Below are 25,627 nucleotides of genomic sequence, written 5' to 3' on the forward strand. Positions count from 1 at the left end.
AAAAATCAAGAAAAATCCACATCACCAGTCTGTTTCTGAAGTGCAAACCCAGAACCAATTACCAGTGTTTGGGGGTTTTACAACACTGGATCATCAGTGGGTCAAATATGGAGAGTAGAATCAATTGACAAACCACTCAACAATGACGGCAAGAACCTACTCAGAATAAACGTAACATCCACATTCCTCTTATTCTACAAATTCTGTTCTCAAAATAATGCTAGTTCATACATGATTTTGCACCAATGAAGTGCTCTGTAACTGAAGTTTTCCTTGTAGAATTCTGCTGTGTCCAGAAACATCAGCGTACAAAATCTCTTTCAATTTGGACCACAACACATCTCTCCAGACAATGTCAGGTAGGGATTTTTTATGACCACCCATACATTCCAATTAAAATATTTTTTGCGAGAGTCTCACTGGCTGGCAACAGAGGTGACTACAATGCTTTTACTGTCAAAAACAGTTCACCTTCATTAAACTGTATTCTCACTGGGGGTCTTGTAAAAAAATATCAAGCAGATTTTCTCCTGTCTGCATCAAATACCTCAAAGAACAGCAAAACCTCCTGAAAATTCTGTATGGAAAAACTAAACTACCATTACTTCCCACTTGCAACAATAAAAAGTGTGACAATTCCTGGAATGCACCTTTAAAAAATTTACATACAGAACTACACTAGTGGCTACAGTCACCTAACACTGACTTAAACGGCATTCCCATTTCTGTAGGCAGGCCTAGAACTCAATTTCCAGAATACTGTGGAGCAGCTGTGTCACATTCTGCTGGATATCAGTTACATTAGAATATCTGTCCTTTTGGCAAAACTTTTAATTTTGGAAATAGCCTGAAATTGCAACGAGCTGTCAGGTGAAAAATGGCAGGATGTTCTAAGTGGGTAATTTCTTGTTTGGCCAGAAAATGCATTATGACTTGGCACATTGTCATGATGAATTATCCCTTGTGACCAAACAAACACCAGAATACCCAAACTGTTAGCACATGCTTGCCTTTTAGGGTGTGATAAACTCTGCGATTACATTGCATACTCTGACATTTTGTTTCTGGGTCGTACTGGAAGAACCAAGTTTCGCTACTCATAATTACACTCAGAAACAGATGCGCATTCAAAGAAAGATCAATCGCAACATCAATCTATTGCTACTTCTCTTCATCTGACAAGATCCGAGGCACAGACTTTGCAGAAATCCATTTCTTTTTAAAAAATGATTGTTGAATTTACATATTAAAAACATTTCATAGAAAAGACTAAAATGTCTTCATTTTCTCAATGTCAAATCGCCATGAACAACAGTCTTCCGTTGCAGAAATGACCTTTAATCCATCAAATCTTCTCATCCATCTTTGAATTTCTTATGCCACTTGAATAAATTGGACTTTTACATAGCATCTTCACCATACATCACTTGCAACAGTTGTAACATTTCAGTGGCGCAGTTGCCGATTTTCACACAAAATTTAATATTAGCACATCGCTGTAAATTTCAGTCACCACCCATTTTTATGCCAAAACGTACACTCTGATAACGATTATTTTTCCAATAGCTGTTCAACAACAAGCCCTATCAGCTTGAAATTTATGCACTTATTAAGTTCAAACATGTTTAAACACAAATGTGCATGTCATTTTGATATAATTATGTCACAGACAACACTATGTAGCCACGTTAAAAATTAAATTGTCACACCTATACATTGTCAAAAGGGGAAACTAAGTTTTATGAGAATACTAATGAAGCTAAGAATGTGTAAAATTGAAAATGCACTTTCATCTTAATTATTGGATTGGAGAGAATTTAACTTTTAAAGTGCATGTAACATGCTTTGTTACCTCTACTTTGTATTAGATTAAACCATATCACATATTAATGTGATGAAAATTGAATTTATTATGTAAAAGAAATACATGATGTAATATTAACTACGCAATAAAATAAAATGATTAAAGACTGCATCTTTGTTTAATCAATAAAATAATAACAGTTCCGAGTTATAAATGCACCTTTTTTTTTGGGCTTAATAAAAATTAAATACATATTTGTATCGAGTTCGGTTATATCATGCTCTTAAGAAAAAATAGTCGTCTTCGACTCGTCTTTCCAAAGATCGTAATATTAAATGCTCTCGCTAAATAAGTGCACCGATAATTTTGCTCAATATGACGAAACTACGATTAATGTCGAAATCACCGACCGAACATCAACGCACGATTCACCAAATGAATGTTAAATCAACATATACAACACAAAGGCAATAGATACATGGTCCCGGTCTTATAAAATATAGTCCAGTTCGTGACGGACAAAGTTGTTCCGTCCGTCGTCGGCCACTCGGGGATATCCGGCGACTAGTGAGTCCTGTCCTCCGATGTACAAGGTGTTATAAATTTTCCAATAAACATCTCTCACTTTTCGGGCGGGATGGAACAGACCCTGCAAAAAAATTCGCAAATTATAATTTTACATATATGTGCTATTTGATCTCTGCACATAACTGATATATTGAAATGCTTACCTGAAGAGAGTATTGAAGGATTTTGATGGGACCGAGCGCAACTCTTAATCCTTCTACGGCTCCCATGAATGCTTGCACCAAATGGGGCGATGTTTCAAATATATTTGGCCAGACATAATTTAGTAGATGTACCAGGGCATCTTCACATCCAAAACCGTAAACACCAAGTGCCATGTGCTGAATTGCGGCACATGCAGTCTGTCTATGGACGAGGTCTCTGAAAAAGTCAATTTTATATCAAATGTAAGAATTATTTTCTTAGAAACATGATTCTATATAAGACACATCTCTACTTCTAACAAGTAAAAAATGGATAAAAAATATCATGTCAAACTCCGGAAAGATGGCAAATAAAAATCAATCATAAAAACTGAAAATTAATTGTTCTTATTTTTCAAAGTGACAGCTTAGAACAGAGGATCTCAAACTTTTTTGAGTTGTGACTCACTGTAAAATGTGAATTTTTCTGGTGCACTTTATGTACAAAATTACAAGGTTTGTTTAGAAAGTTCTTAGAATCACAGGTGATGGTGTTTCTTGCCAGTGGAAGAAAAGGGAGTGGTCCTTCTGAATGGTGTACATTGGTTACCACTTCCGAGTACTGTATACCTGAGACTAAACAACAACATAAAGAAGGGAAACTTGCTTCTTCAACGACTTTGAAGAAGGCAAAAGTAGGGCCCTCAGCAAAGAAATACATGGCTTCCATTTTTTTGAATGCCAAAGTCATTATTCTCATTGACTACTTGGAAAAGAGTAAGACAACCATTGCTGCTTAGCACTGTGACCTGTTAGACAAATTGAAGACTGCCATTGCAGAGAAAAGGCACCACATGAAGATGATATACCTATTGTTTACAGATACAGTAGAGCATCGTTTATCCGAAAGAATGCCAATCGGCCTAAAGTATAATTTTTTATATTTTTCAATGTATTTATTTCATTTGTAAAACATAAAGAAATCATTTTTAACAATACAATAGCCACGATTATTATTTTAAAAAGTTTACGTTAGACTTAACATTGACGAAAATTCAACGCGAAGCGACACACAAGAGAGAAAAATTTCAACACGGGATAGGTTAATATATTTTTTCGCATATAATCGGTTATCCGAAAAATAAGTTTTCCGAACAACCCCAGTCTCCAATTGATTCGGATAAACAACGCTCTACTGTATACCACAATACGTTGAATTTGTCCATTGTTATCTAGTATACTCTATAAAGCCATGTTCTTGAAGATAGTCTTACTAAAAGACCCAAAAGGACATACTGTTGCACAAGTGCATCGAGGACAAATTAGTGTTGAATTTGAACAAATTCCAATTGGTGGGAGAAGAACATGCCAAACATTATTAGACAATTTCAAATTATTGCCTACATTACAGATCACATCAGATTACCAAACATTCTAAATTAATAAATTTCTACTGCATTTTTCAACTACTTTTCTGCAAATATTTGTGTTTGAAACACAAAATTTTTGTTTTATTTCTGTTTTATTACTTTAATTCAGTAATCACCATCAAGTGGAAAATAGATATCATATACTGAGCAGTACAAGACAAATCACAGCATTGGATAGTTGCTATAACAAGTTTGATGATTAAGACTAATGAATTAAGTTATTCAGAATCTGTTTTGAAATATAAAGAATTTTTAAATTACAACTTACCGATCCATAAGCGCATCCTCTAATAATGGCGTTACAGCGTATATGTAGTCTTTTCCCATTTCTCCAATATATTCAAACAAAAATGATAGAGATTTTAAAACACCATTCTGAACGTTCAATTCTGGAACACGATATTCATTCATCAAGGCAGGCAATACTGTAAAAGGTGAGCATGTTTCAGCAACTATAGCTATAGCAACGGTGGTACACACACGATTTTGACGTTCTTGCACCTATGATAAATAAATTGTTAAAATTTTAATTTTGAGAACTCAAATTAAAAAAAAAAAAATGAATCAAGGAAATAAATTTTACTCTTAAGTTATTCAATAGTGTCGCCAATACATCATGAGGACCTATGGCTTTGGCAATGTAACCAAATGTATTCACAGTAGCACGACGAATTGCTTTTTTGTGGGCTTTTAGTAATTCTAACAATTCAAAACATATTCTCATCCACTCTCTTGCAGAAACATATTCAGCACCTCTATCTGCAATTCTTCCGACTAAATCTATACAGTTTTCTTGTACCTTCTCGTGTCTAATTAAAAAAAATCATTTAATATGTTTTTAATGAGAAATAAAATTATTAAAAAAGAAAATATTAACCTGTTTTTCAAAATCGGAGTTAATCGTGGTAAGAGATCTTTAATAGGTGGTGTCATTTTGTGCATGCCAATTACATTTACAATGGATTTCAGAGCACCCAGAATGGATCCCAACACTTCTGGATATTCTTCACCTAAATATTCATAAAGTACAACACCCAAATGACCCATCAATTTTTCTTCTTGACAAGTTTTCATTACGACTGCTATACGAGAAATGAGATCGGCAGCCTGCTGTCTCACTTTTGCAGATTTGTTGTTGAGACGCCATAATATAGTACCGCAGATCTGGGGGAGATACGGTTTCACTCTTTTTCCCAGAGCATTCACGATTGTGCCAAAACCATTTAACATCACCATATCCTAAAAGAAAACACCAATAATACAGATCAAATATAAAAACAAAAAGAAACAAGAAATAAAGATCTTATATTCAAATGTAATAAGCTTACTTCTGTTGTTTGTTCTTGGAATGCGTACAAAATGCCATCAATAAGTTGTTCTTCTAGACGAGAATCTACGTCAGCTGCACCCAAATTGGCCATGATTTTTTCAATTGTTTCCATTACCATTTTTCGATACTGTTCATTTTCATCTTTCAAATCATCGACTATGCGATGTATAATTTCTGCAGCACCAACTTTATTGGCAATTTCAACTGTTGTATCCACCAACTAAAATTATACAACTTGGTTAATACCTATATCTACATTAATACTTTACATTTTTTAGATATTTAAATATTACCTGTCTATAATTTCTCCTATCAAGTGCCATTCTATGATTCCAAAAATGTTTAAAAAAGTGAGGTAGCACTTCTTCCTTTATATATTGTGGTTCCACACCATCAGTGGCACAACACTGTTTTACTACCTACAGAAAATTTAATTTATCCAATTTGTTAAATGTCAAGGACCATATTATTATAATTTTAAAAACCGAATTATATTTACCTTAAGTACAATCTTCTTCATTTCTTCGTCAGGAGACTGAAATTCTCGAATCAGAATCAACATCACTTCTCTGGTATAATAATTTGCATATTCAGCATCCATGAGTGGAATCAAATAACCAATAGCTTTCAAGAAAGCAGCCAAACCCTAAAATAAAAGTATAATTTTTGATTAAAATTTCTTCTAAACACTACTTTTTGTAAATAAATATGCAATTATTACCTTTCCTCGGTGAGTTCTAATACCTTTCCAGAGAGGTTTGAGCACACTGTCAAAAGATTCGATACCGTAAGGAGTTGCGGCTTCTGCAAGTGCAGCCAAAGCCAAAGCAGTAATTGTTCGAACTTTCTGCTGTTCATCTACTAATCCTGTAAAAAGATGTATAAAGGTGAAGTATTTAGTAAATAAAAATTGTTACATGAAACAGCATGTTAACAGCAAAATTTTCTTAATTTTTCAGCAAACAGTAATGTGATAGCTGGGTTGTATTTGATAGGGATTCAAACAATCCTATTCCACAATAATTCCCACAATTTTGTAAACATTAACTGTCAACTGTAAAGTATACCACATCAAAAGAAGATAAAATAAACACATCAAAAGTAAAACGACTTGCATGAATTCTAACATCAAGTACTGACCATAATTCCAATTTTACTAGTTTAACATGGTCATATCTTCAAAAATCAAACAATAATTAATTCTTTATTGATAAACAACAAGCAAGTTCAATTAAGAAACTATAGACTGATAAAAGCAATGGTTATTTAGATCTTAAATAAGTAGGGCTGATATTCTCTAGCATCCCAAAATTATGGCCATATGTAAAACAAATATTTGGAACATTCTACAACATCTAATTGCAACTGGGGCAATTGTAATATAATAGATGATTTAATCTTCTATTACATTGCATTCCCAACACTTAGCAAAATCATTTTCTTCAGTCCAACACTTATAATCTAAATAGAAATGTTATATAAAATAAATTTTCTAATTCAGATAAACAGCACTTCCTTACCATGTTCTATGATTTCTACTAAATTTCTTAAATGAGGTAAAATAGCACATCCCATCAAAATGGCTATCTGTTGAACAATTTTTATACCCGTGTGCCTTGCCTGCCAAGACTTCTTGCTGCGACACACAGCCTTCAAAAAAGGTAAGAGAGAGGGAATTCCAAGAGCAGAGGCGACGACAGCAAAAGCTCTGGCAGTAGTGTTTCTGACGTATTCGTCAATGTTGTCGATATCGGGTCTCATTGTTGATATCATCGTGGCCAAACCTGCTGCCTAAAAGTTTTAAACAACATATTATAATAAACATCAATTAAATATCAAGATCACACTACATACAAATTTTAAACTAAAAATTAAACTACAGTCAAACTCGGTTATAATAAGCATTAGGGGACCGACAAGATTTCGTCATTATATCTATGATAAGCAGTGACATAACTATGGGGAATTTGAGTGACTGCTTTGGGGCCAAACACATGGGGTGCCTTGCAGGTGGCAAAATTTGTAGCCATGCCACTGATGATTAATGAAATTTATCTTTTAACTTTTAATTCTAAAGAATTTACTTTAAAAAAAAGTGATTAATATTAAAAAACTTAGTGACATGAAGAAAAACAAAAACTCGACACTGGCCAGTCTGTCAGGTGTGAATTTGCAATTAACTACTGGCATTCAGTGGTCTACTTGGCCATTGATGGGCACATAAAATGAGTGGAAATTATTCTAAACTTCAAAGTAAAATGTCATATTTCTGTTATTCAACTAATTATTATGTTTAACTTTATTAAACTATTTATAAAAAAAAAAAAAACTTACTTTTGCTAAATTAGAAATAATTTCTCTGCCTTCCACACGAGCATAGTAATCCTCGTCAATCAATAAAGGCTCAATGACTACTAATATCTGTAATAAAAGACATTAATTTACATTTACATTTAACTACAGAAATAATTTAAATACTTAAATTAATAATTCGATTACTTACTTTATGTACATAAGGTCGAACGAGATCATCCAACTTGTATAAAATTCTGTCAATAACTTTCACCAATAAGTGACGTTCTTGATCCTCCAAAGTAGGAGACATCAATAAAGGTAAAATCTGGTTAAACAGAGGACCGGCACCAAATTCGCGCGACTTGTCCGTAATCTGTCGCAGAGCGGCCTTTCTCATTGGCGGTGTTCCATTTTTTATTTTCAACAGCAATTTCATTATTTTCCTTTCTTTCTGCTCATCAGGACTCAAGGCTTCTTCGTCAACGTCGGCCTACAAAATAATTTACATGTTTCAATTACTGTGAAATTTCAGTGCAATAAAATATTTTATAAAAAATTTCAAACCAACTCACATGATCCAAAAGTCAGTTAACCAAAACACCTTAAAACTATCTTACAACAAATCAAAACTGATTTTAGAGCTGAAGTTTATTATTTAAGACTCAGTCAATCCATTGAAAGGAAATGGATTGCAAATACTAATATTTATCAGTTTTCAAAATACTTTTAACTACTCTTAATACATTAGTTAACTAACTTTTGGACCACCCAGTACAAAATGCAAATTATATACATAATCTGTACTTAAAACATTAACTCTCAATTATTTAAAATATTTAAAGACCCATATTAATGTTTTAAATATGGTTTATATTGAAATGGATACAGTATTGGATACTTTTCTACGAGGCGTATCTGGAAAGTAAGTACCGTTTCGTTCTACCGCCATTGCAGTGGTAGTATCGCAGTTCAGCGCACACGTCTCTCTGGTTGATTGTCAGTCCAGTGACGCCATTGCAAACGGATTGTGTTGTTTTTCCACGTGTTAGTGAGCGTTCAAAATGTTTAAGACTATTGCCAATCCTGCTGACTGTGAAGTGCATCCTGTAATACGGTTTTTGAACGCAAAGAAAACATGTTAAGCCAGTTGAAATTCATCGTCAACTTGTAGAGATTTATGGTGAAAATGTAATGAGTGATGGAATGGTTAGAAAGCTGGTTCGACAATTCAATGCTGAACACACTGATGTTCATGACAAAGCTTGGAGTGGCTGGCCTTCTGTTGTCAATGATGGTTTAGTTGCAAAAGTGAATGAAAAAATTCCTGAAAACAGACGGTTCACAATAAGATTGCTTTGTGATGAGTTTCCACAAATTTCAAATACTGTTTTGCATGAGATTGTTGCAACAACCATGTTCAGCAGTGGCTCTCTTCGCTGGTGGCATCTTTCTTTGAAGAGGGTATAGACAAGCTGGTTTCCCGATATGACAAATGTCTGAACAATAGTGGTAACTATGTAGAAAAATAGTTTCAGACACGCTCTATCATATAAAAATAAATTTTGTTTTGAAAAAATATTTTTTATGTGAGTTTTTCCAAAATGGTACTTACTTTCCGGACATGCCTTGTAATTATTAATACATAATTTAATTGTTTTGATAAATATCTTACCAATAATTTATCAAAATATTGAATATCTTCTGGTTTTAATGGAGGTAAATTTCCTTTTGGTTGTGTATCTACAACTTTAACAGGTTCATCTTTCTGAAAGAAGAATCCAGAAGTGCCTCCCAGAGGAGTAGGTGTTGCAGTCAATTTACGAGCAGGTGTTCTAATAGGAATATAACCTGCTGGAGGTTGAAGTATTTTATAACCCGGAGGAAACATAGAATCCAATTCGTCGTCAGAAAGAGGTCTGTTTCTCTCATCGATCTCTCTTTCCCACCGATAAGCCTGCAACTGTTCTGGAGTCATTGCCATTATATGACCTAAAATTTATATGTAATTAAAAAATTTGTAAGTATTTAAAAAGTAAAGCATATATTTTTGTAATACAAGAATTTTACCTGGAGTTGGGGTGGCCATGGCCATAGCTTTAGGTCCGGTTGGAGTAACTCCACTGGGAGTCATCATAGAGGGTGTCTGCGGGGTTTGATTTCCCATCTGTGAGGCAGGAGTTTCGTCCCATCGAGAACGCCGTTTACTAGTACTGGGAGTGGGAGTCTCTTGAATCAAATCTGTGCCTCTGTCCGTGCGAGGAGTTTCTGCCCAACCACTTCCATGACCAGGTGTTTCTGTTTATCATAAAATTTTGTAAATTATAATATTTTATAATCAAAGTATTGATTTCAAATAAAAATTCAAGTTATAAAAACAATACCTCTGTCTGTTTTAGGTGTTTCGTCCCATCTGTTTCTTCTTGCACTCGGAGTGGCACGATGACCGGGAGTATCGTGTCCAGGGGTGGCTGCACCAGGTGTCGCATGTGCTGGAGTGGCATCCCAGATACGTGTGCTGGCTCCTGGTGTTGCACCGGGAGTTTCTGAACCCTTAGGTATACGACCGGGAGTTTCGTCCCAACGACTCTGAGAGGGAGTCTGTGACTGAAATTAATTAAAATTAATAATTTGCAAAATTTTGCGATTAAAACATATTCCAGTTACAGTTAAACCAAACTGTATAGGACATGACGCAATTGTTTATGTGACGAATTGATAGAGCGCTCACACGTAGTCTCTTTAAACATGCATTTCGTTAGTATAACTACGTTAAACTATTTTATGGAGGAAGAACCAATTTAAATAAATATCCCGCATCAAATAAGCGTAATAAGTATAACGTTCATAATCTTTTAAAACTTAAATGAAAAAAAATGAAGTCGATGAGCGCTCCTAGCGTCGAGGTAGAGTACCAGAGAAAGTTTCGGTTTTATTTTCGGGAGGTGTTGCAACTTTTTGTCATTCGGTTTGCTTCGTCGTTATTTTCCATCGTCGCCGATACTCGAAAGCATTAAAATGTTGTCTCCAGACGAACTCGCTTGCGTCTACAGTGCCCTCATTTTGCAAGATGACGACATCGCTATTACGGTATGGAATTATGGGTATATTTTGATTTGAATTCGAAAAATGACCTATTCTTGGCCCTTTGCCAATATTTTAAATTTTCACTTTCTGTTTATAACTAATGCTGGATTATGTCCAAGTCTAGCCACTTTGTGTAGTAACAGGTTATTTCTAATGATTAAAATGCCTCAATAAGCTTATTAAAGCGTTTTATAACTATTCTGAGAAAAATTAAACGTTCAAAGTTAATTTACATAAAACTTTATATAAATAATTATATAACTCCTTCTCATTTATTAGAAATGACTTTTTACTGTGTAATTTACTCGTAATTGGGAAATTTCCGCAAAATTTTACTTTCGGGTCATAGGGGGATCCTCCGGGATTGTCGACCCCTATACTGCCGGAAAAGTAGAAAGGACCACGATCCTAAATGGAATCCGTCACAAGATTTGACCACCTGAAATTTTCTTCGTGTAGTGTTGAATAACATCTGCAAACATTAATGAAAACTGGGAGTGGCATCTTTTAACTGTTTAAAATTAGCGTTTGGCCCGCCGGTGACCGTTCCCTAGACGCTGGGGGGTTCGGTCGTGGGTTTGTGCCGGGACGGGCCGGCGAGTGGAGTTTTACGGGTTTTCTCCGCGTCTGTAATTTCCTAATGTGGTCCGGATGTTATTTTTACTAAAAGAAAATGAAAGCTTTAAGATGTTTTTAGTAATAAAGAAACATTTTGGAAAGTAAAGAAATATGTAGAATATTTTATTTTTTCAAAAAAAATAAGAAATGGTAAAAGGGACTTGCTGTACTCCAGGCCCGGGTGGACAACTTTGCTTTCAAACAGCTTTCTTTCTTCAAACTGAGCATTGAAAAGCTGGTTAAATGCTGGTTCTGGTTGATAACTAACATTAACAATGAGGAATACTATTTTGATTAATTTTTTGTATTATCTTTAAGTAAAATCACTTTTTCTGTATCTAATTGTCAGTGATGACTTTTCAATATTCCCGATACAAAAACAGATTGCTATAGTATGTGTGTGTTGAAAATGTCTTGGTGCAGTTGGAAAGTTTAAGTGCGTTTTGTCTTAATACAATAATTTCAAAGTAGTGTATCTGAATATAAGGCATTGATGCAGTGCTGCAACATGCCTTATATTCAGAGACACTATTTTGACTGACTCTTTTTATAAGGACTTGGACGTCATTTTGCCACATGATTTGCAAAGATCTAATTTTTAATTTTCATTTTGTTTGGAAAATTTACATATTACTGTGGAACTCCTCATGATTTACATATTTCTCTTTTCATTAAAATTTATTTTAATGCAAACATTTCGGTGAATGTAATGTGTCAAAGGCTGCGTGTACTGCATAGCCTTTGGTGCATTAGCCTGCACGATGAGCATCCTTTTCTGGATGTGGGTTGCGAGTGAACTTTGTAGGCTTTAGTAGACTGCAAGCATTTTTCTTAGAGTTCAGATTTTAAGCCTGCTGAGTACAAATATACTTTGTAACTGCAGCACTAAAATAATATATGCTAATGTCTACTATAGGTCTAAGTTGTTGCCCTTGTTTANTTCTGCTCCAATATATATCTAAAAATTAATACTGGATATTTTGCATAACCATTCTCTTTCAGACAATTTCTATTTATTTATATGAGAACTTCTACTTAACTTTGATGCATAACACTATGCTGCATTGTATTGTATGATCATGATAAATGCTTTTTATGAATTAAAAGCATACAGATTTTGGATTTGTACATAATTAAAATATTAATAGTGTAGAACCTAGTACCATATTTCTTTGATTCTATCATCAATTCTAAGATACACTACCAATTTAAAGATCTTAATTTATAAACATTCCAAATTTTATTTGAATTCAAACCTGTAATATTACCAATGCATGTAACTGACATGATAATGAACAAACGAGTACTATAAATTTATGTGCATGTAATTGTGCCAAAATTTGCACTTCCACACTGTCAGACTGGAAAGTTTCTTTTGACATTGTGTGTGATACATTCCAAACTTAGAGATATTAAAATGTAAAAACATATGTGATTTAGAATCAAGGAAATATAGCATTTAAAAGATAATTTTAAGTGTTCTTATAATCTTTTATTGACATAATAATTCTGTGAACTTACTTCAGCCATATCCCAACTGGAAGCTTTCTTCTTAGCTGGAGTAGCAGGTGTTTCATCACCAGTAGCTTGATCCCATCTCCTTCGTTTACCTGAAACAAACATGTCGCTATGTTAAAAAGAATAAATTAATTTAAAAAAAAAATACCTAACAACTGCATGATGGCTTACTAGTAGCTGAGTAAAAAGCATGCACACATTTTAAATGCTTTCATTATTGAAAATTAAATAATTTTACTCACTTGGTTTCGAAGCATCTCCATTTGCCACAGTTTTCAAATCCCCAGATTTAGCTTTTTCAGCCAATTTTTTTCTCAATTCAACCTGTAAAACAAAAACATTTCAATTAAACTTCGCTATTAAAACACAAGTTTCTTACTTTTTATGTTAAGAAATTAAACACTTACCTGATCTTTACTCAAAGCTTGCTCTCTCATAATAACCTGATATGTTCTAGACTGAGCATCTGGAGTCTTTCCACCTATAAAGAAAATGGAAAAAGACAAAAAATATTATTGATTGATTTAAATAAACTATTCGTTCATTTGCCAGCAAACTAATGTAACTGGAGCAAAAACGGTATGCATTTAACACTAGTTTAATGTTCCTGACTGAACAAAGTATTCTGTTACATTGGTTTGCCGAACAAGCTCATGGATTAAATTACTAATATAACTGATGGGAAAAGCCCCTGTTTACGACTTCACTTTGCAGACAGTTGCATACTTATCCTGCAGAAAATAGGTTTTCACTTGATATTTCTTCCTAAGTTTATGAATTTTGCAGTTTCTTCATGCTTGAGCACAATTTAAGTGAAGCCTTTTTATGAAGTTACATATGAGCATAACAATAAAACAACAGAATGAAAACAAAATAAAAAGCTTTCGATGGGCGCAAAAGTCATTTGCACCCATGTATTTTTGTCGTTATTAAAAACAGCAATTTATTAAAAAAAAATACAATATTTTCTCAATCACACCAATACAATTAGTGTTAATTTTGAAAATAAAACTATTGAATTTTTGCATCGAAACTCAATTAGTTCAGGGACTTTCCCAACATTTACATACTACTATAATACGTACGTGTACTCTCCAATCTCCTTTTTCTCTAACCATCAGGATTGAGGTCAAGCGCAACGGTGAGCCTAAAAATAGTCTTTTTGTGATTAGTAATGTCTGTTGAGCACACACACACACACCATACACACTAAACTTCCTCGAGTGACTTTTCCCAATGACTTTCCAATTACTTGTAAAGCGAGTCATATACCTTTGGTTCTTATTTCGACAAGGGCTCTTGCACCGCTCAGTTTGTTCTCACAGTAATGAAAAATATAAACATTAACTTAAACAATTCTTTAGTTATAAAACTTTAAGTATATAAATATATATATATATTTAAAAAAAAACATTATAACACATTAAATTTTCGAATGGATTGCAAGCGGCCCTTGTCGCTAGAAATTTGTCTGATGACGACAGTGAAGGATATTATTTCTCGACACTTTTCTCAATTAAAGAATAATGATGAAGGTTTCTTTAAGTGATCTGAAAAGACATTTTTCATCAATAAACTCCATGCAGTTCTCATTAACATGCTACATTAAATAGAGAATTATTTCAGTCTGCGATTAACTACGTAGTTCGCGATAAAATAAGTTTATTTAGCCCCCGTCGTCAGCAGGTGTTCAGAGTTCTTTATCCTAATGCACGTATTACTTCTGCAATCCAATTCTACTTTACACCATTTAATTGTCTTTAAAAGCGTCACAAAACAATTATTTTCATAAATTACTAACACACTCAATTTACTAAATATTGGCATTACGTGCATTTATATATCCCCAGAGGGTACTGTAGACCATTTTCCTGCACGAGTAAGGGACAAACCGTGTCACGTCGTTGATGGAATTTCATAAAGGTGCTCCCAAGCTTGAGGAGAAAAATTGAACGACATTAATTAGTTATTATCGTTTATGTAGTTTTCTTTTCTAGTTACTGTAATTTACTCAAAATAAGTGTTTTGGGGAATTATTTATTTACCAATCAAGGCAAGAACAAAACTAAATCAACTTTATTCATTTTGGGAGAGACAGTAAGAATTTCGTAAGTAGTAATCTAATTTTTAAATATTTGTTTTGAAAATTTTGATTTCGCTCACAAAAACAGTTCGTAAAACCTAATAAGAGTAAGTTCCAAAGAAATAGAGAAATATAATTTATTGTCAATGATCTGCTCTTAACCAAAATACACATAGTAGGTCCCCACCATACACAGTTTGTCACATACTCTTTTGGGTTTATGGTACTGGGAATTTGGAAGAGAAATAAAATAAAAATTCTTAATTGCAAACTAAATCTGCACCATTTTTTAAGGTACACAAAGTCTTGCAGCATCTCACTTAGTTGTTAATGTGCATGAGTTGTGCACATTCTCATTCTAAGAAAGCATTCCTGTGATTTATTTCTTTGTTTTGCATTAGACGATTAAATTTGCAATAGTCTTTAACAGGAGTTCTTGCTTGTAACACGTCTGTGTGATATTGTTGGTAATTCTTTGTTTCATTTATGCTAATCATTTTGCAAACAAGATTCTAAAACATAAGGGTAGTGATGCTAGTAACACTGAAAAGCCAAATAAAAGCTGCAAAGTGCCGACTTTAGAAAAAATATTTAAAATTTTAGTTTTATGGTACCATGCTACTTATTGTTTATGTAATGTTTACTTACATCATTTATTTCAAATAAAACATGTAACAACTATGTTAGTATAGAAAATACTTAATAATTAATGGAATTTACCATTTTATACAAATTTCCTCTTACACAAAGTCTTAGAACATTTAATCATATATGGCAGGATCCTACTATATATATTTTGGTTTGCCCATACAATATCTAAAGAGGAGAACATTGCCTTGGTGATGCAATGAAACAATACAGAAACAAATATCATACCTGAATGACTACAACATATCATTTGACACATTGCCATTAGTTTTGTCTGTTTGTTTTGTTAAGTTATGGCACTGCAACACTTGGGCAATTTGCCTAGAAGGATGCTTTCTGGGAGGTCATTTTATGGGTAACTGGCCCCTATTCAGACATTACAGACGTGGAGAAAACCCAGAAAACTCCAAATGGCCAGCCCGTACTGGCGAGGTGCAAACCCACAACTGAACTCCCAATGTTCAGGGAACAAAACTGCTTGGCCATTGGTGGGCCAACACCTTGCCCTTGGTCTCAATGCACTTTATGTAGTGGAGTTTGTCTCTGTCCCATTAAAACAAGATTGAATCTTTGGTCTTCTAATGTGTTTTCTTTTCTTGTTTCAGATGGGGAAGAAGTGGTAATCCAAAGAGCTAAGGCAGGAAATCAGGAGGAATATTAGGTCAGTTCAAAACCTCAGTTTGCTCAATGTTTTCTGCACAGTGTGAGCCAACTCCATTTCATCAAATTAGACATCCCTTACCATCATTTAGTCTTTGCAACTTTGCCCATGCAAAATAACCTACCACTCATTTTTGGTAAAGGTACCATCAAACATTTATTCTATGCCATCATGTTGTCCATGTCCACTAAATATACTATTAAGTAAGTTGGGTTGAGAATTTAGCCTGTCTTCATAATCTGGGTATCAGAAGCAGCCAGGCAGAAGATTGTCAATTTATGGAACTATTCAACTGAAAGTATTCAATAAAAATACCTAAGAACAGAAGGGATTGACCAGAAAAATGACGATAAAAAGCCTTTTTATCAACTATTTAGCCATACAATTCTAATAAGATTTTCCATGACGATTCATAATAATAAAACAAGGTGATAAAACATATCTTTCTCTCCTTTAAATTGAAGATTTGACACTCCTTCACAAACATTACTAGCAGAAGAGCTCTCCAAGCTTGAATACTGAATGGATTTTCACTCTAAATAATTATAAGCAAAGACAAATAAATCAAAATCTGAATGTTATCCACTTAATCATCCTAAATAATTTAATGCAATTATAACAGAAATTTATTGTTGTCCTTAATGTAACCAAGTATTTATCCTCATCAAATCACTTTTTCCAATCTTCCAAATCTTAAATTGGGGATTTTCTGTTTTTGCTGCTCAAGTGTTAAGAAAGAGGCAGAGCATTCTGAAAGCTAAAAAACTAATCAAGTATTTAGAATGAATAACTTCAATTAATGTTTGTCTTTTTATTTGATTGGCTGTAGTTTCAGTACACACTTTTGTTGTTCATTCCTTAAAACAGACAGTTAAGTAAATGTTACTTCCATTAGTTTAGAAATTCAAATCTTTGCACAGAATTATATATTATTCCTGTAAAATTTTTGACCTACACAGTCTTCTATCATCATGCCAATAAAGTTTCCAGTTTTCTGCTGTCAAATCAGTTTGGTGAAACCACTCCATCTTGTTTGATACTTCACAATCCATCTTTTGTCTTTCAGCCACTCCTCTCTCTATGTATCTTTTCTCCATAAATTTTAAATATTTTGGCAGAATATCTTTTGATATATCCACAAAAAACATAAAATTATGAGAAAGGTTTTATAATAAAAGTTTTCTTCCTTTCTAGAAGTGCAATATTGCAAAATTTAAAAACATGAGTAGGGCAGAAATCTGGATTACCATCAAAATCTTAAATTATCTATTTAGATTTTAAATTAAAACCATTTGATTTCAAAAAAACAATAAGAAATATTTAAGGTTTTACATGCTTTTTGAGACATACTACAGTACACTTATTCTTTAGCGATTTCTGTTGATTAGAATATATCTTTGCAAGAATATTTATCTACAATCAACTGATTAATAGCTAAAATTGTAATTGCCTGTCTTCATCTTATATGAGAAAATTTCTGGAATTCTTAAACCAACCCAGACTAAACTAATAAATTCATAAGTCTTGCAAATAAAGTTTGAGCTTTCATTATTATTAATAGCATTAAAACATTAATATCGCTGCGATAATTTTATTAAATCTGGAATAACAATTACAATTCATAATTACATCTGTTAAATCACATTTTGCTCTTATTTGACAACAAATTTTGCATACTTATATCATCATTTTCTGTTGTAAATGTATATATTTTATGCAACTTTTACAGAATTATATAGTATTTGAGTCGATGACAGTGATCATTTTTTTTGCTTAACTGAAATTACTTGAAAATGCCACAAATTTCAGTTATGTTATTATAATAATGACAATATGAAAACTCATCTGTCACAATTAAACTATTTTGCATAATTATAATTTCATAAGAAATGAAGTGTGATGGATTTAGCTAAATTTTGTCTGATGTTTTTTGAAATACAATAAATAAATGTTCCCTCGTGTTCTTCAATCATTTTATAATGTTGAACTCAGGAAAGAATAGTAAATTCACAAAATATGAAAACTTATAAAACAATGCAATCTGCTGAGGGAAAGCCTCCTGGGAGGACCTTCCGTAGGAAACTGATCCCTATTTAGGTGTTATACGAATGGAGGAAATTCAAAAAAAATTCATGTGATTGCCCACTGATGAAGCAAAAACTATTACTGACTATAGCCATTTGGAGGTTTTATCTGGTTTTTTTTTTCACTGTTTGTAGATTACATGGTATGGTCGCCTGTTGCAGATGTCACAACTGATGCATGTCCTTCCAAAAATTTTTTATCCACACTTTAACCTAGGCAAGACAGAGTGTTTGGACTATATACCTATTGCATTCGCTGATTAATTGCAGTGGGTTCACAACCTTTGGCAACTAGGAACCCAATTACACCAATTGCTCATCTTTGGACACTTTCCATTTTTCCACAACAATCATATGAATGAATATCCAAGGCTATGGATATTTGTCTTATAGTGTTGTAGCTTTGTGCACTGAGCATTTGCATGCAAATTTTCTGCAATTTCATCCATCACTTATTAACTGGTTATTTATATAAACCCTTATACATTGTTAAACTTTAATGTGAAGTGACAATGGCCAAATGCTTAAAATATTTCAATATATTCCAAAAATTCCTTAAAAAATGTCTTAAACTTTACTTTGATTTTAAAGTTAGTAGTAGTTTCCAAACTACCTTCACCCCTTAAATTGCAGGCTTATATATAACACAAATTGCACTCTACATTTGATACAAGTACACAATGGTCTTCTAGCTTTGTTTCCATCATTAGAAGAGAACAATCTTTAACACATTTAAATAAATAATTTTACAAATAAAACTCATCAACAACAATACAAATAATGGCAACCCTACACCAAAATAGTAAATCAGACTTATTTTAACAGCAACAACAATAAAAAGTAATTGCATAAATTACCTTCAAGATAAATAACAATGTATTATGGAATTCCTAACATAAAGACGATTAAGAATTATAATGAAGTAACAAATTAATAATAAGTTTATTCAAAATTAAAGATTAAATTTATGCTAAAATATAACTTCTTCTAATACAACGTATCTTCAAATTAAACAGATGCTTGCAACAAAATTCTACTTCACTGAAACAGAAAGAAATCAAAAGATCAAAGACTATAGTACTTCATAATGGAATTACAAAGACTAATAACTTACACATGCTGTAAGCAAATATTAATTTCAAAATTTCTTTGGAATTGTATCAGCTTTGGAATAAATTAACTGTTCAGAAAAATTTCCAATATTTTCAATTATATTCAGATATTTAATACTTTAACAGAATTACTTTGTTTAGAATTAAAATATAGTTAAAAAAACTGATAAATTTTGTATAAATATGCAAAAAGAATTAATTTAAACCATCTTTATTTCGCACACAGCTTTGAATTCTACAGTATAATTGTTGTTGTCATAAAATCAACAATTTCTTCTTAATCAAGAAAATAATCGATGACAAGTCATCACATGTTACCGATAACATGCCGACTCTTTATACAGCGGCCAAATTTAGAAAACAATTCTCCAATATAGGTCTCTGAAGGTACACTCCGTAGTCGTAACAACGCAGTTTTGTCGTCGATAAGTAATTTTAAGAAAGTTTTTCAAAAACATTAAGCTACAGAAGAGGAAAGTTTTGTTCTTACCCATATTTTGGCTGAATGTATTATGATGAAAAAACTTAATAAAATTTTATAAATATATCAGTATATGAATTTAATTAATTTGTAAATTAAGTGCTGAGTGTCTACATAACGCTCTGGTTATTTCAAGACTTTCACTAAAACCCTTTTATTTAATAAATAACACCCACCTATCCCCAGACACACACAATATTACATTTTACATTCATTCGATTTCACCATCCATTCCAAGATTATCAGTAGAATGATGTCGACTATTCAAAAGTATTTGTTTCAGTGACATATGTTACTTGTTTAACAGTCAATATAAAGTAGCAGATAGTTAAAAGATACTAAGAAACGTTGTAAATATATTTACAGAGTTTTGTGTTTGACAATTATATATTTTAATGCAAGATATTTGCTTTCCTTTATGTAGTAACATTGTTAAATGTAACTATCTCAAAGTTCATAATTGTAATAGTGTAGATACTTTGTAATAATTTGTAGGATTCAATTATGAGATCAAACTATGTATGTACTTGCAAGTATGAATAGTAAAAACATTTAATTAATAAATATACCGATTATTTTAACTTTAATTCCATTTTCTTTATTGCCAATTATTGTCAAAATATGAATCTTTGAACAAAATTATCAATCTTAGTTATCAATTTAAACCATTACTTAAAAGGCATCAAACTACAAAGCTTTTTTACATGTATAACATTCTTCTTATTTAGATTTTATAGACAAATCAATCAAATATACAATTTTATTCTATGATTAAAATAAATTTAAAAAATTTTTTGCAATAATTTAGCTTTTACAACTTGCGAAACTTTAAAATAATTTTGATCTGCAATTCAAAAATTTTGAACCTACATTTAATTGCCATCTTTCTAGATTAGCTGTCATATCACTAAATGTTTATTTTAATATAATATTAGAGTATCTACTCAAGTCATCCTTTATCTTAAAATCATCCAGGAGGAATTAAAATTAATCATCATCAATGGAACTGAAACGTGGACATTGACAAGTTGCAAGCTACACAGAGGAAGAATAAATGGATTGTATCAAGAATTACTTGTAGATATCATAAATTAAAGGAAATGAACAAGGTCAAATGTAATCAATGTATTTGACATCAGCTGGACACATTGCACAGAGGAATAATAATAGGTGGATAAGTCTAACATCAAGGTAGATATCTAGAAATGGGCAAAGAAAGAGATAGTAGTCGTCATAGATGGGAAAATAAGATATGCATCAAGCTGGTATGCAATGGAAACATAGTGCAGATGACAAAAACAAATGGCAGAGTAAGAAGGCCTTTTGTTGAACGAGCAGACCAAATGCAGGCTATATAAGAATATAACATTCTTACAAATGGCTTTAATGCATTGACAAGAAACCTTCAAAACCAGCAAAAACTGTATTTACATGTGGCTCAAATGGCATAATGTTGTTTAAATCATAACCAATGGTAATTGTATCTGAAAGTTTTCTAAAAATCTGTAATTTAAACTTTGTGTCATGCTTTAATTTGCTACCAATAATTTGAAAGTTATTCTTGTTCTACACAGCCTGAAGCTCTATAAACTAACCAAAAACATTAGCTTAAGTAAACACAGTCATTGTTAGTTTTAAAGGTTTGTTTTGAATATGCATTCACAACTGTTGCTACATTAATAAATATATTCATTAACTAGTTTTCTACATAATCTTTCCAAAACTTATTTTCAAATTATAATAAAAAAGCAGTGAGAAATTTTCCAGAAATTGACTTCTTTACAACGAAAATTAAATTGATTAATAATTTACCTAACTTCCAGTTAATCGTGCATCTGATAATTTTGGAAAAAGTTGTATGACAGTAGAATAAATAATTCCGACAATTTAACTTTATCAAAAATGCAAAGAAAATTTAATACTTCCATTTAAATTTAAAGCTGGAATTTGTTAATAATTTTAATTTCAAATATCTTATTATGTATGTTGTGTAAAATGTTTATTTGACTACAATGAAAACACATGCTGCACATAAAAGTACTGGAATTTACAACTTAAGGAAAATGTAACCAAATAATTTAACGTATTCTGATTTCACGGACAACATTCTACTGATAATCTTTAAATTTTAAAGTAATTTTTAATATAATTGCATATGAATTTCAAAAATTCTAACCATTGACTTACCATCAGCAAAAGGATCAATTCTCTCGGGAGATATCATGAGCTTTCGGCGCTGGGCCCGATACTCGTCTTCTCTATCTGCAATTCTTGGAACTCTGCGTTCGGCAAACGGATCATAATCCTAAAATAAAATAGTTTTGTAAAATAGAAAATTCACAAAGATTATTTTAAAATGCTCATTTAGCTTTTATGCAAAATACGTTCATAAAAAATATATCTGAACATTTTCGGCTTTAAATCCCACCACCTTCACGATATACCCTACCATATTAGGAAGTGTTTTAACTTAGGTTGATTAATCATCCACATCGCACCTATTGAGTTGACTTCAAAGTTGTGTTATTTGTCTAAAATAAGAAGCAACACCTTCTGCATCAAAATTTAAAAATTTTTAATGGTTCACCAATTTAAAGATGACGTCTGCTAGTAAAAACTTGTAGCTTTTGGAGCGAGAATCGTGAAATGTCACTAAAATAAGAATTATTGTGTTCGACAATTGTGCTGGTGCTTAACTAACTTTACCAGACAATTACAAAAGAAAAAATTCCAGCAACGAGTTGCATAACTTTCTGGCTATTATGAGTTCTTATTTAGAAAATAACTTTTATAAATTTTAATTACAACATAACTTAATTAAATTGTGTGTGGTGCTATCTGTTATGAATTTTCTTATATGAAAGTTTTTATAGTTTGAATTACTATAAAACAGCAAAAAGCTTACTTTTGAGGGTAGGGAAAGTTTTATAAAAAAAAAAATATATATATAAATGTTAGTAATGAGTAAACTCATTATTAAGTCTAACCCTACTGGAAATACACAAGGCTTCCTTTATCTCTTCACCCCCCTTGACCTTTAACACCAAAATTTAATAGTATCAATGTCCCTCATATACAAGCCACCATGCCAAATTTCATTACTTAATCTTTACCCCACCCTGAGATATTAAGCAAAATCTTCATATCATGACAATGTTGAACAAATATGTAATTTACATTAATCCAGTGTTTCCTGAACTTTTTTTTATTCTTGGCACTATTGCTAAATCCAGATTTTCCCAAGACACCGTATGTCAAATTCTAACAAACACAATTTGTGAAATAACCAATATTTTTTACATTTAGTAAAATTACAAAAATTTTATAACATTTCATGGTGCCCCTGTGAGGAAGCAACAACACACACTTTGGTAACTGCTGCATTAATCCATTATGAGACTATGTATCCTGAAAATGGCTGAATGTAAAGCTGAAATTGTTCACTTTTCTGTGTCATAATCCTGAGAAAAATCTAACATATGTAAAAGTGGTTTTCAGAACATGGATTAGGGATAAAGTTTTCAGCTATGATAACTCATCAAAATTTAATTAATAATCTAAAATGAAGAATAAAGTGTAAGCTTAAAAATACACCACCATAATAAAACTAAACTGAGAAAACCTATTGTGTACACTGGTAGTTCTCAAATGTTTTGGCTCATGGCACACTATAAAATGTGAAAAATTCTTTCGGTGTACAGTGTGTATAGAATTTAAATAATATATATTTTTTAATTGTAAATAGTTATGTACTATAATAATTGCTACCCTGTAAGTCTAACTAGCTATTAATTAATTGTATAGTTGTAATAAATCATTGCATAAATTGGTTTCTTTTCAATTTTAAAATATACTTCCATATTTTGGCACCCTGAGAATTACTGGTGTGCACTCTAAACTGCAATCAAATATTATACCACTTATTTGTTCTTTAAACTTAAAAACAGAAATAACTACAAAAACATTTAAAGGAGTTGACTTTTTTAATGTGATAAGTTGCTTTTCGGGATCATACTGTCCCATTGTCAGATCCATGTTAAACATTTGAAACAGATGATGGGACAATGATCCTGAAAAGCACTTTAACACATTATAGTTAAATGATTTTGTGGGTTATTTCTGTTTCAAGTTTATCACAACTGATAGTTTAAAAATATTCCTACTGAAATTAAAAGTTGCAAACCGACAATAAATACTTTGGCATTCAGTGTAAGCTGCATGAATAATTAAATGTTCAGTTTTATTATCAAAGCATTTGTATTTACTTGAAATCATGAACTGTTTATTCTCAACAAAAATAAATTAGAGATATCTGAAAATTCTACATTTACATAAACTTGAAAAAACATTCATAGACTAATAATTTTATTCAGTAAACCAAATTCATTGGTTCCTGGTTGTTTCTAATAACTTTGAATATGGTGTTAAGTGTAAATGTTTTTTCTGTATATCTTTTTACTACACTAGGAAAGAAAGAGAAAAATAAACAGTTAACTAATTAATTTAAAGATTTAAAACAGTTCCAAGTAAAATATAAATAAAAGAATAAGCAAATAATTAAACTACTTAGACTTAAATTCTTAATTACATAAAAATTGTATCGAATGGTGTAATATCAAATGCAGTGAGACTGCTTTCATTTTCTACATAAAATTATATATATAAGCCCTTAATTACTTTCAAGGTTAAATAAAAATTTATAACAATGCATACATACCTTATCTGTAGTAACAAGTTCATTTAAGAAAGATGTTGGAGCTGTATAGGTAGCACGTTTGTTTTGAACGAGAGTAGTTGCTTCATAATCATCATCCTGTAAACAAAACAATAATTATATATGAAGTTTTTCCAAAATTCAACAATTAATTCTTTGTAAATACTTAAATAATTAGTTAATTAAATAAATATCAAACACTTGATTTCTCTGGCAGATAAAATGTACACACAAACATGTTTTTCATACTTACATCTGCTTCAGCTTCGTCATTGGCTGCGATAGATGTTACATAATCCTCAAATTTAGTTTTACCACTCCCATAAATATCTTCATCCATGTATGAACCTGATGAAGCAACTAAAGGAACTCCTCCATCTCCATTTTCATGTCTGGTAGCTGTTATACCAGCTTTCATTGCTTGGATTTCACGAATTTGCTCCTCAATTCCTGGAAAAAATTAATATTTTTCTATTAAGTCATCTATTCAACAAAACTAATTTACACATTTAGATCAACTTTAATTCACAAATCTTCAAAGTAATGACATTATGAGAACAAGGTGGAATCAAAACAAAATATTTTAATTTGGGAAGGTGTTAGAAATGTGAAAGGGTCGAGAAGGGATGATGTCAGAGCCATAACAATTACCCGTGCAGACTTTGCAATGTGAGGGGCCAACAACTGGAAAATGTTTTTAAATTGATAATAAAGCATGTTTAATTAATTAATTTAATTAATACTGCATGTAACCAAGTAAGTACAGTAATTCTAGATTACTATTTAAATAATCAACTGCACCAGCATCAGTATGATCGATATTTTCCTGCAGTCTGATGAAATTTTTTTGAGGACTAGCAGTGGTCCATGAGCCAGCAGTTAAAAAACACTAATGTATAGCAATTCACAACATACACAAAAAAGACTGACCACCAACTCTCACTTTCTTTCCTAACACAACTAGAATGTCACTGTTGAGTGTCAAAGGTTACAGCAGGGATGGTGGTAACCCAACTTAGTAAACTGAAATAACAACACTATACAATTTTGACTGC

General features: G+C 32.0%; 1 protein-coding gene across 2 annotated transcripts; it reads right to left on the minus strand.

Moving 5' to 3' along the window:
* Nucleotides 1-1,886: 1,886 nt before the first annotated feature.
* Nucleotides 1,887-25,040, minus strand: LOC111612957 (splicing factor 3B subunit 1-like). 2 transcript variants are annotated; one of them, XM_023354249.1, is made up of 21 exons: nt 24,826-25,040; nt 24,576-24,671; nt 22,046-22,163; nt 13,197-13,270; nt 13,032-13,113; nt 12,793-12,881; nt 9,951-10,173; nt 9,637-9,864; nt 9,242-9,558; nt 7,778-8,059; nt 7,609-7,695; nt 6,795-7,065; nt 5,996-6,141; nt 5,774-5,920; nt 5,568-5,693; nt 5,273-5,494; nt 4,822-5,183; nt 4,528-4,753; nt 4,213-4,445; nt 2,536-2,752; nt 1,887-2,453 (listed from the first exon to the last, which is right to left on the minus strand). In XM_023354249.1, exons 1-21 carry the CDS (start codon nt 24,988-24,990, stop codon nt 2,295-2,297), a joined length of 3,870 nt encoding a protein of 1,289 aa, XP_023210017.1. In that variant the 5' UTR covers nt 24,991-25,040; the 3' UTR covers nt 1,887-2,294. The 2 variants fall into 2 exon arrangements, with proteins under 2 accessions (XP_023210017.1, XP_023210018.1); XM_023354250.1 differs by lacking the exons at nt 22,046-22,163; nt 24,576-24,671; nt 24,826-25,040 and adding an exon at nt 13,875-20,564.
* Between the last annotated feature and the right edge of the window lie 587 nt (nt 25,041-25,627).

This window comes from Centruroides sculpturatus, unplaced genomic scaffold (genome assembly GCF_000671375.1).
Source record: "Centruroides sculpturatus isolate CEXI.00-Female unplaced genomic scaffold, Cexi_2.0 scaffold1797, whole genome shotgun sequence".
Classification (NCBI taxonomy): domain Eukaryota; kingdom Metazoa; phylum Arthropoda; class Arachnida; order Scorpiones; family Buthidae; genus Centruroides; species Centruroides sculpturatus.